Source organism: Gavia stellata, chromosome 1, assembly GCF_030936135.1.
Source record: "Gavia stellata isolate bGavSte3 chromosome 1, bGavSte3.hap2, whole genome shotgun sequence".
Lineage (NCBI taxonomy): Eukaryota > Metazoa > Chordata > Aves > Gaviiformes > Gaviidae > Gavia > Gavia stellata.
In genome coordinates, this window is record NC_082594.1 from 105,524,020 (window position 1) to 105,536,923 (window position 12,904).

General features: G+C 40.4%; 1 protein-coding gene across 1 annotated transcript in view; it reads left to right on the plus strand.

Annotated features, from left to right (window-relative positions):
• Positions 1–12,904, plus strand: part of APP (amyloid beta precursor protein) — a 238,051-nt gene that overhangs the window by 206,824 nt on the left and 18,323 nt on the right. Inside the window, exons 13-14 of the mRNA XM_059824454.1 lie at positions 1,519–1,740; positions 8,678–8,731. Coding sequence (XP_059680437.1) covers positions 1,519–1,740; positions 8,678–8,731 — 276 coding nt within the window. The remainder of the gene's footprint in view (positions 1–1,518; positions 1,741–8,677; positions 8,732–12,904) is intronic.

The following is a 12,904-nucleotide window of genomic DNA, read 5'->3' on the forward strand; positions in this document are numbered from 1 at the left end:
ATCTTTTTACAAGATTCAAGACACATATTCGCCCTAGGGCTGGGGTTAAAACTTCTTGTTTGGTTTTCATGTTCCGAATTCAGTGTAGTAATGGGGTATCAACTATCTTACTAAGAGGTGGTCTTTAAGAGACGTACTGCAGAGCAGAGCCCTACTACATCATTGTTGATAAGCAGTGCCAGCTCTAATGCTCGTGACTTCCTGGGGATCCTTACTGAGGGCTGCTACATGGGTGCAGTGTACTTCTGTGGTGGTATAGTGTGGTGTAAGGTTGGGAGGGAAATATTCAGAAAATTTTACTGAGGGCTATAAAGCTCTGGTGTGTATAGAAACGTGGACACACTTTCTCACTGATGATATTGGGAAATAAGTGAGCCCCTACGGAGTGACATAAAGGGTCAAGTAGAGTGGTGATTCCTGTCCTTGAATTGCTACAGGTTTAAGATGCAGCTGTGAAGCGGTGACAGTCAGGGCGTTCTTAATCAAGTGAAAAGAGATGCCAGTGTTAACAAAAGCTTTTGTATCATCAGCTGTCGTGTGTGCTCATGTGTGCAAGCACTTGCGTAACCTTTACAGTCTTTGATTCTGAACTATTTAGCTCTGTAACGCCTGCATACTAATTATACTGGTACATTATTAGCAGTTAGTTATCTTCTTCACTGCAATTGCTTCCTTACTTTAATGTGCTGTTGTGCACCAAGTTCCATCAAAGTATTTGCAAGTAGTATGTTGCTCCTACAAAAAAAACGCCAGTGAAGGGGAAGATCAAGGGTAGATGAACTTTGGTGTGAGAAAGGAGTTGGAATAATGAAGCACACAAAACCTCCAAGCTTACTTTTAATACTGAGTTGGACAGTCTGTCCTATATACCTGATGGAGCTGAAAAGTGCTTTGATTGTTCTCACCTTGCCTAAGTCCAAAAAAAACCAACCTAGATAATATTGCACAGCTTTAGGTCCTGGTTGCTTGTAAAATAATTTGCCTACAGACACCTATTACTAGTTCAGATTTTTAGCAAAGAATGTTTGTTCTGATTCAGTGTGTTATAGCAAGCCCGATTTAATACAGTAACTGTTGTGGTGATGTAGGATTTAAGAGCCATGATGAGCTTTGTTAGTGAGTATGTAAGAGGAAGTGGAAATAAAAAAGACATTCCTTTGGGCCTCTTGTATGTTGACTTATGGCAACATGTTGAGTTGAAGGGAGTTGATTTGTGCTTCTTTTAAAAGTGGTGGGGAACGATCCAGGGACTCGTAAAGCACAGACCAGTGATCTGTTATGTGGTGGAAATGTGGGTAGGAAAGGGTATTGAACAAGTCTGGTTGGTATTTCCAAAAAATGCCTTACTTAGCAGCAGTGCTTATCACAGAGATTTGACTATTCCAAGCCTTTATGTTTTTCTTTATCATAAGAAAACAGAATCTCGTAACAGTAAATTATTACTTTAATAGCACTGGAAATAGGTCCTCAGGATTGCCAGCTCCTTCAGATAGTTTCTGTGTTGAAATTTTCTTGCAGATGAATTACTTCAGAAAGAGCAAAACTATTCTGATGATGTTTTGGCCAATATGATCAGCGAACCCAGAATCAGCTATGGAAACGATGCTCTCATGCCTTCATTGACGGAAACGAAGACCACGGTTGAACTTCTTCCAGTGGATGGAGAGTTCAGCCTAGATGACCTTCAGCCATGGCACCCCTTTGGTGTTGATTCTGTTCCAGCCAATACTGAAAATGAAGGTATGTACAATAGGGGGAGAAACCACAGAATATTCGGAGTTGAGCTTTGTGATCTTTCTTCATCTTGTTCCCTGAAAATTGGCATCTTTCTGTTGTAAGCAGGAGAGAGGTTCTCAAATCAAAGTTTAGAACTGACCTACTGTATCAGCTGTATCTTTTTGATGGAACAGAAAATCCTGACTAAAAGTTGGAATTTAGACACACACTGAAGTTCAGTGTTGTGCTTACTTCCCTTTAAAAACAAATCAAGATAAATTCCAGGAAATTATGAGTGACAATCTTATAAAATACATGACGATGAGCTAAGGGAAATAGTTAAGTTGTTAGATTTGTGCCATGATGAAATGAGTGTTTTTGTTAAGGAAGAGCTTTTTATATGATGACATGAACATGATTACAGATCCAGCACAATCCTAGCATGAGAGCTGATTTTATTTCCCCTCTCACTGGTTTTCTGGAGTGTACGACAGAAATGTTCCTGCACACTCAGCACTGCAACTGGCTAGTGAAAACTTTTTTCCTGAGGAGTCTTTTATGTTGCTCATGGACTAATTTATTGAAGTGACTACATAATACTTTAATAATTTATGTATAATCTGGAATTGGTAGTTTACTTAGGTGCCAGAGCCAATTAATGAGAAACCTGAGGGACTTCAATCACGTCATTCAAGTTCCTCCTATTGTGTTTGTTTTCCGTTATCAGTTCAACTCAGTGCTAAGTTAATCACAATAATGAAAGTTTGTTACTGCAAAGCAGCAGTAGATTCAGAGCAGAGCTACAGAAGTCTTTTTTCAGGCAAACTTGTGTTTTATACATCTGTGATTTGTAGCTGAATTGTGCAGACTTTAACACTTTCCAGAAGTCCTTTGAAACCACTGTCTTAGGCTATGCCTGCTCTCAGAATGAGTTTTGAGACCCACCTTATGCAGTTAGTCTCACTCCAGCATGATGTGTGAGTGACTGTGGGCAGCTGGATGCTTGGGAGACTAAACATGGGATGTGGACGCGGATTTGCTGGGTCTAGTGTTGGTGCCAGGTGAAACCAGTGGAGTCAGAACCGGTTTTGTGATCAAAGTGGGTTGTCCCCAGGAGACAGAGAAGCCTAAGATCAAGCAAAAGAAAAGACATGGCTAGGATCTGAGTGAAGGTCAAGAAACCTGTGAGGCAGAAGTACACCAGATTTGAGGGGAAGAGGAGAAGGCTGGTCAGGAGTGGCGCTAAAATCAGACCACAGGGGAATTAGCACTACAGGTAGGGACCAAAAAAAAGAGCAGAGAGCGCTGGAGCAAACTCAACGGACTGGCCAGCAGCAAGCACCAGAAGACAGGAGATGGTGACAAGGACTCCAGATGTGTCTGGAGGGCACTTGGCAGCCAAGTGACATGCTGAGCGGCCGAGAGCAGCTGGCTGGATTGCATCAGGTACTGGTAAGAAGTACAAATGGCTGACCAGGCTGGCAGGCTAAACTTCAGTTTCCTTGGGAATCAGCTGCAGCTCACTACAGCGCATATGACAAGGCTGCCAACCAGGAGCAGGCCACAGTCTGGCTGGTGGTGTCTGTCCTGCAGGAATTTTCCAACACAGCACTTGCTGCAGTTTTTCCCGTAGCTGAGGCATACAGGGCATCAATTTCTATACCCGCTGCCTGCTTTCATGAAATTTGGGGAGGGGAATTAGTTACTTTTGAAGTCTGTCCTCCCAGCTTTCAAAGTACTGATTTCAGTCACCAAGTTCAGAAGTTATTAGATAGACAGGTGCACCCAGACATACCCTCAGTTTAATCACACAAGCCTTTTTTCCCTTCAGAAACCTGGCTAAGCCCAGAATTTAATAATGAAAGGTACATACTTCAATGTGACACTGAATTCCCATAGGCAAGTATATTGAGCGTGGTTCTCCTTTTAAAATGTATGACAGCAAATAAGAAACAAAAACTCTCCTGCCTTGAATAACATACTGTTTAATTATGAATCCTGTGTATTTTAATGCACTACGTGGTTTGCTGCAGCACTTCTTAATGTTTACTGTGGGAACATCTTTTAACTTTGATGCCTTTAGGTTGTTGAGCGTCAGGGGATTTTTTGGTATCAGGATTGTATTTGTCATGAAGTTACTGCAGCAAAGAATTCTGTTAGGCCAACTATCATTAGTGCTTAAGTCTACACAGTTAGAAATAGAAATTATTTGATGACTTAAACCTCTTCAAGTCCTTCTTGTTTCCCATTATACTTCTCTGTCATCTACCCAAACCACACTGTTGTTAATGTGATCATGCCTACAATACCTTCTTTCTCTCTTTAGATACCCTCTCTATACCTTTGCCCATAGTATCAAAGGGGAATTTCACAGCCTCATCTTTTTCCTTTGTGTTTGTCTCCCACATCTTTTTTTCCAGAAACCCAGGACTAACTGTGCCATTTGTCCTCACTTCCCATGCCTCTTTTCTTCCGGGGCCATGGTCTAATCCCAGGCTTTGTCTAAATTGCTTCCAAAAACGTGTGTCTGTCTTGTTATAATATACTTTGGAAGCAGGAAGAAGTAAATAACAATTGACACAGTTTTCTCCTTCTCTTTTTTCCTCTCCCTTTCCACTGAAGGTCTTTTTGCATAGTCTGTTTTTCACACAGTAAGTTCCCCCTATGCAGGGAGGTTTTTGTATTTTATGCAGTACTGAGCAAGTCATTGCTGTTTCTTAACAAATAACAGTTGATCAAAAAAGATGTAAGTTCAAAAGTCATGTGCTAGAGAAACCTCAAATGCTGTAGAGTGACTAACCATTGCAGTATTAGTGACAGTCAGCATCTCTTGCTGCTGGGAGATGCTGAGCATGCCAGCAAAGGTCAGAGAACTGAGCATCTCAGCTCCCATTTACTTGGGTGAGGGCTGAGGGTACTCAGCACCATCAAGAAAATCACAGCATGTTCCCTGTGAACGGCCTGGTATCTGGGAAATCTGCTGGGTAGTTGGTCCAGCAGATTTAACAGAGACTACCAGAGGAGTTTCAGATGGCAAGCAAGTTACAAGTTCAGTTGTTGATACAGTTTTGGTCCAGTTTGAAAGCTGAAGTCAACTTTTCTAAAACTGCTGAACACAAATCCAGCGTGCTAACAGCTTGGCGTATGCAGGTGGGTTTCTTGGTAGGATGAGAGACTCGACGTCCTTACTGCAAAGAACTGTTGCACTGTTATAGACAATATTTTTCGTCAGTCCTGAGCAGGCACACCAGGTAAATCATTTACCTCATTGCAAATTTGCATTGCTGTCAAAACAAATTTCTGATGGGACCATTGACGTCTGAGAGGCAGCTGAACAGATCCTGGAGCTGGCTGGGTTAGGACCTGGGATCCCACCCGCTCCTGCACAGTCACAGCAACGGGACTTGTTTTTAATGAACCATTTGGGGAATGCTTAAAACAAAATGTGGTTGTAGAAAAAGTGGAAGGAAATGCAGCCATTAAGTCTTAGTTTTAAAGTATCCAGTATTCTGTGTACAAGTGATGAAGTTAAAATACTACAAAAAATACATTAAATTTGTCATTCGTTCCTGTGCCTGTTTTCTCTCCATGGCCATGATCTAATCCCAGGTTTCACCCAGAGATGTTAATAATATATTGGATTGGTACATTGCTATGTAATCTCAAGGTTTCATAATTCCATTGGAAATTTTCCCAATCTAAACTGCATGTTTAGCTAAAAGGATAGGTTTTATGTGAACAGTTTATTTTACTAAAATTGCTTTTTCTGATGAATGAGTGAAAAATAGCCTAAAAATAAAAAGTCTTGAAAGTCTAGCATAGCTCAGTAGTTTCTGAAAGGATTTTCTTCCTTGTTTCCCTGAGGTAGTTTCCCCAGTAAATATCCACAGAAATGAATCCAGGCACCAGGTAATGCACTTCACAACTTGCATGGCTGAACATATGTCTAATGTATTGCAATACAAATTAGGTTAATGAAAAATACCCTCTGAGGACACTGAAGAAGGCACCACCAAGCTGTCAGGAAATAGTATTTTAACAGTAAAAAACGCACCTTCAGAGGTGGGGCAAAACCCCAACAGCTGTGAAGCTCTGACACTGCCAAGGTCCCTAGGCATTTTGCCAATGACTAACTGGGTTTAGTGTTTTACCCTTTGTATTTTAGCATGCAGTTACAGTTAGCCTTAGTGACAAAGTATTTATCTAAAGTGAGATTTTTGTGAATGTACTGCTATGTTTATGACTTGGCCCGTTACTCCCTTCAGCGGTGTTCTTGGTAGGTGAGCATCACATAGCTCTCCTCACCTGCTGGTTTGTAGCAGCTTTTGAGCTTTTTGATTCACCTTTCTTTTATTTTTGAAAAGAGGAGCAATCACGTTCTCTCTTGCTCTTCTGAGATGTATTAATATTAGATATGAGGTGGGATGTGTAGCCTGTATAAAGCCTGCGTAGTCAGTGTAAGCAGGTATATACCAATTTATTTTCACAAGACTATTTGGAGAATACATTTTCGGTCTTAATTCTGTGTATTTCTGTGCACATGGAAGTGTGTTCAAGAAAAATACGATTCTGGAGCGTCAAAATGAATGCAGTTTTTATAATAATACACAGTACATCTTAGAGCTTTGATTATTGATAAATACTGTAATAGGTTTAAACTTCTCCTCTCTATATCAGTTGTTGTGAGGTGGTGTGGTCCAGTGGGGCAGGCAACGAGGAAGCCCACGGACAAGATTTTTCAGAATTAACTGCTGTTTATGTGTACGTCAACACTGGGGCAAGAGCAAGCACGTTTTAAAATGCAACTGAAACTCAAAAGGTGGCAGCTCAGGGCTCTCCAGAAACCAGCCTTTCTTTGTATTGCGCTGCCTAGGGCACGCTGCATTTAGGCGCCTGGAATCACGATCAGCTTTGGAAGGCCCTCGGCTCTGAGCTTTTGCCTCCCCTTTTTGCCCTGCAGCTGGTTTGTGACCTTGAGCCGGTCATTTCACTTTTGTGTCAGTTATGAAATGTGCCGGTGGTGTTTGCCTTTTCCCCTGTGAAGTGCTTCCAAAACTATAGATGACAAGAAGAATTATTAATACTTTCACCTAACTCCACAAATACTGCATTACCCTGAGGTCAGGTCCATGCTACTCCATCCTTTTCTCCCTTCAGCTACTTCTATTTTTATTACTACCCACAACCTGCTCGCTCAGTTCTCTGTAGGTATGGGCATGTAGGGTTACAGAGTGCTGAGCGAGAGGGAAATAAAAACCCTCAGCCTTCTAGGGAGGAGGCAGGGGCCAGGGTGACGGAGGAGAGTTCTGCAGGAGCAGTTTGGGTAATGTTGGTCCTTGGTTGTTTCATCCCTTTGGTCCTTTCCACTGAAAGTTACTGCTGACCTACCTGAGGGTTGGTGCCAACAATATTGGAAAATCTAGCAGAGCACTTTAAATATGAAAATACTCAAAATTGTAGTTTTTAGTTAAGGATGGAAATTGCTTTTTGTATACTGCTATGTAAGGAAAGCAATTACACGGTCTGCTAGTGCCACTCTGAACTGCTGTGAAGGAAAGTGCTTTGATGGCTTGTCTCTGCAGCACCAGACCAGCGAGCTCTGTGAAAATTTTGCCCTTCTGGAAACACAAGCAAGTCAGATGTGCAGATACACTTTTCAGTCTGCAGCTACTATAAAGCTGACTTACTATTTTTTTCCGGAGGCAGGAGCTATTGCAGTCATCTCCTGTGTAGAGAGGACATGGATGCCACATAGGCTCTCACTTAAAAGCATGGTAGGTTGTTTGTCAAACCCATAGGAACACTAAGCAAGTGACACAGACTTCCTAAGAAGGTGGGCAGTCCCCTTGCTTAAGTCAGCAGTATCGTCAGGTTAGTGTGATTTTCTGATGCTGAATACAGTGAGCAGTTTATGACTCAAAACTGTGCTTTTGTCACGTTTCCTATGTTATTGTGGCTCCCTTACTGCTGATTAGAAAGTTCATACTCAAAACCTGAAATTCAAATGAATGAGAATACCTTATTTAAAAAAATCTGAACTCCAAGCTACAATGTAAAATTTTATTTCTGAATTTAATTTCTTTCTGACACTGGCACTTGGGTAGATAAGGAAGGCAACAGTATTGGAGCAAAAGAGAGAAACAACAAAGAAAAAGAGGGGGAAAAAATCTGAATGTTTTAATGAACTTCTCAGTTCAGTTTGTATTTAACTGAGGCAGTAGGTAGTGACTCAAACAGCTCTAAAAGATTTGCACATCCTATTTTCTATTAAAGCCAGTGAGCTCCATCAACCTTAGGTTTCAGCTGGGAAAGCCTTAGTACGGTAATACAAGAGTTTTAAAACTGTGCATGACACACAATTGGGTAGAAACTGTCATTTCTCCTTTGCTTCCCTTTCAAAAATCAGAAGGCAAATTTACTATCTACAAATCAGTATATCAGAATGAAGTATTGATTGTATTTTCAAAATGTGCTTTACTTTTTTCAAACCTTATAGCTAGTGCTGTAAAGAATCCCTACTGAAAGGAAAAAGGAGTTAGGATTCAGTGGGTTTATAAGTCAGCATTGATCAAGACTGGGTGCAAGAACTCGCTTATCATGTCTGTTCTTGCTGCCAGTTCTCATCAGACAACTGGAAAAAGTTTGCATGTAATGAATATAGTTTTGCTCTATAGACAGAAATTCTTTAATCTTGATGGTGTCTCACTTTAATCAGTAACCAGAATATGATGTAAAGTTGACAAAGCAGCTGTGAAGCTTTCCTTTTGAATTAGTGCCCATCCCTTCCTTTTATTGCCAGGATTAACTGAAGGCAGATCTTTTCTACCTGTTGCTTTCGTAACTTTGTTGATGCAGTATGTCTCTCCTGCACTGCCCCAATGGAAGAGCAGTTGTCTTTATCATTTGGGGGATTTTGTTTATTTTTTGTTTGCTTTTTTGTTTCTTTTCTGCACATGCCCAGTTGAGCCAGTTGATGCCCGCCCAGCTGCAGACAGAGGACTCACCACACGACCAGGTATATAACTTGCATGGCTTCTACCTAACCTGTGTTTTCCCAGCATGTATGGGGTCTGCTTGGGCTGAAACGATCACCTTTGCTTTGGTATAACCCTCTCTTAAAATGTAATGCTATGCCATGAACCAGGGAAGTGTTCCCACACAAAGCCCCGTCAGAATGTGCGAGTGCTGTCTGTGCCAAGGGCGTTTCGGATGTGTACGTGCAGAGGGTGTGGGACCCAGAGACCCAGAAGTGATATTAATGTCAAGTTGTCATCCCTTCTAGCAATAATGCTTTGGCAGGTGCAGGAGGCAGTAGACACAGTACCCCGTAGTGCAGAGAGTACTTGTAATTTGGGAATGTATGATGGAAATGTCAAATCCTCTATGTAGAGTATACAGTTTCTTGTAAGTTGGGGCTAATAAAGAATTCACGCGTACAATTTTAGAATTGCAGGGGACATCAAGATGTTTTGCTGTGATATTTATCTTAGCTAACTCCAGATACCTAAAAATTGATACATATATTCTCCCTCTGGATTCACTGAGGACACCTCTATATGGCTATTCATTCCATTCTAGGATAGAGAGGGGTGATTATTTGCCCTCTGTAGGCACCTGTGTCTTCCTGTGGATTTCAGAGTAATAGCAGATGACTAGCTTGAGTCAGGCTGCAAATGTTTGGAAAAGCTCAATGGGACAAATTCAGTTTTCAAAAGTAGAACTTTGCTTTTCGTACTAACTTTTTTTTGCTTTTTAGGTTGTTTTTCCACTTGTTTTTGTTTAGGATTATCTAGAAACGGCTGATTCAATTGAGAGCAAACAGCCTTTTATTTCAGAAGAGGTTACTCTCCAACACATAGTGAGATTAGATCAGTATATTTTAGAGTCAGAATTATTTCAGTGTCACATCGTCATTGTGGTTTTTTCTTCAGAGCAGATAAAACTGGTCAATGTGTCTTCTTTTACCCTTCATCTTTTCCTCCAAACATCCATTAGGAAGCATTATATGCAACACCCTGCTAGTGTGTTTAAATCTTTCTGATAACCCACTGGTGTTTACTGACTACAGAAGTTGCTACAGTGGGAAGTAAAATAAGCTCCTATGTTACAGCAATTGGGATACATGCAAAGGCTGGCCAAGTGATGCGCTCCTAGCACTGTTTTAGGAGTCTGACAACTTGACTTGTGTTTAGAGTCTTAATTCATTCCTTGAAGAGAGCCTGGAAACAGGTACAGAGCTAGCTGTACAACAGTGCCAAAAATCATGGGATCAGGGAACATCCCCACCATACTGGACTATCTCTGCCTTCTGGATTAGATTTCTTCCCCAAGAGCAGTAGAAATATCATCACAAATGAAACATGAATGTGTTTAATCCAAATTTTGTAATGTTAGTTCAATCTAGCAATTTTCTTGTTATGTTAAAGTTTGTGATTGTTAACTCTTAATTTCAGTCGTCTTGAAAAATCTCCTGTTATGAGGCCCATATTTATTACTAAAGATTATTCCTTCCTCCCTTCTATTCCCCCACAGATACACACACATGACAGAAGTCTTTGGTGTCCCTTCTCTAGAGAAAGGATTTTCTCACAATGTTGCGCTTTATTTTTAGAGCGAAATGATGTGGTTTAGTCCACTGTATCAGAATGCTTTCTTTGTTGGGGTGATACAAACAGCACTAAAAGTATGGCTAGCATATGTCATGACTGATCTTTGTGAATGTGTACAATAGACTACTAAGGAGAGGTAAAAAATATTTCGGCGTGTGACCATTGTAGCTTGAAATTTCCAGGAGATACAGTAACTTTTGCACTATGAAAATCACATGGGATTTTTCCTCAATTTTCTGCTCAAGTTCAAAAGTAGTACCGTCCAGGGACCTGTGCTGCCTTTGTCGCTTTTAGCACAGGGTTTAAGAGCTGCCAAGGCCCGTGCTCTGCTTTTGGCTCCAGCCTGTCAAGGACGCACACCGCATTCCTCCGTGCAGAGGGATGGTTGCTTCCCTGGAGAGATTGAAATCTCTCACTGCTTTGCCTGCATTCCAAATTTCGCAGCATAAAGTGTCTTACATGTGCATGTAAAATAGGGATTTTGGGCCCTTACAGTAGTGCTAAATGTATCGTAACAGTAAGCAAAACACTATCTTCACCATTCCTGGTAGACCTTAAGTTCCTTATGCCTTTAATCAGCAGGTCCAGACTTCCGCAAATTTGTACTTACTGATACGAATTCTGGCAATAAATGTTCACCTGATATTTCGTTGGCCTTTAAAAACAATTTATCTGTGATAAAATTTCAATTTAACAAAAACCTGATACTAATCTGAGTAGCTTCATAAGCTAGGAGTGGAGGAAAGCAAATGGATGCTTAATCAAACTGTGAAATACAAAAGGGATTCTGATGGTTTAAAAACGTGTGATTTAAAATTGTTTTACTTGCTAATTATAAATAAAATTCGTGTGTTAAAAAGGAAAACAGACACCTTTTTTGCAGTCACTGTCCTTTTGGGATAGTCAGTTTTTACAGTTTGGGGCTATTCTTTAGGGGAAAAAAATCTGAAAAATTAGGATGTTATTCTATAATGAAAAGATATTAACAAGGGACTTGGAGGCAGATTAACACATGCAACTGCTCGTAACATTGTATTTTGTTTTAATTGCCCAATCTGTGTTGATTTCCTGAAAGGTTTGCCCTTTTCATAGTCCTGACTTTCGACTTGTTTTGCTGAAGTGAACAAGGTGGTGACCTGCTGCTTCAGGGTGAAAATAGAGGTGTCATGTCAACCTGCAACGGTCCAAGCCTGGGAATGAGAACAAGTGAATGATTTGTAGGTGAAGAAAATCAGCTCTGAAAGGACTAAGACAAACATACAAACATGTGCCCTTTTTTCTCTTTTCGTTTTCTTTTTACCACTTTTTGCCCACAAAATATTCTTACAATGATCACTATGTTTTTCTTAGAAGTAGATCAAAATCATGCAGATGATCTTTGTCCCTTTCCCACAAGAGAGATAATTTGGTCACCGTACAGAAAAGAAGAGCAAGTACTTAGTTGTTAGTAGTGTTTGTGATAACTAGAATCTTGTTACTTCACCACATCCTTTTCTTTCTTTCAAAAAAGAAATAAATTAAAGTCTATGAGCGAAGTCAGGAAATGTGTAAAGTTGTCCAATCCACAGTGCAGAAGAGCTATTGAGTAAGGACCAAGTTTATAGCATTTACTAAAATTTAAGCCAGTTGTCCAGATCCCTACTTCCGTTGCACTCCACCTTGGCTGTCAGCGGTTGAAGCTTGAATTTGAATCTGATGACCATCAGTCCCAGGAGGAGACTAATGTCAGGGGGACCCCCATTTGCTATTATAAATACAACATCTGTGTGATTCACCCTGGTATTTGAAAAGGGGCCTAGTGCTTCCACAGACTGTCCTTCCCCTTTTTAATTCACAAATGGGGGAACAAAAATAAGAATTATGCCTAAATCCCTTTCTTGTTGTCTCTTTCCTGAAAATTAAGTAAACAGAGATAATAAATAAAAGGTCAAAGGGAGGGAAAATATCTAGATGTACTAAGCAGTCATCAGTGAGCTATTTTGTAATACAGCACAAAATGATAAGACATTTATGGCATGTTTCTTGCTATTTATAAATTGCTTCATACAGGGAGACGTTAGAAGGCTTCAATCCAGCCTGAGAACTTCCATAGGAAGAGCTTCAAATAGAAAGAATACTGCTTTACTTGATAGCCTCACTGTAACAGCTTTTTCAATAGTTTCCTTCTCCTCTGTGCCCCAGAGGTCACTTTTTCATAATGAACATTTAATTTCTTGCAGCTGAATTTTGGGTATGTGTTTTTTAGTAACTTTTTTCTCTTTCTGTGTGTGTGCATGTATATATAGAGACAGACATATACACAAAGATACATATAAAACCATATTTAGATACTCATAAGCAAGCTCCTTTTTACTCATGTTAATTCAGCAGGTCTGATCTGTGAAAATTGAGTGAAGATTAGAAAACCTGCCATCAGAATGGATGTTGCTTAGTATTAGCAGATTTTTCTGAAATTCAAGGTGATAAAGAAAATAACCAGTCCCCTGTTCAGGGTAGATGGTATTCTCATCTGTTGCGCAGTTGCAGCTGTAATTATACCACTAACAGCTGTAATTATAACACTCACAGGATGCCCATAA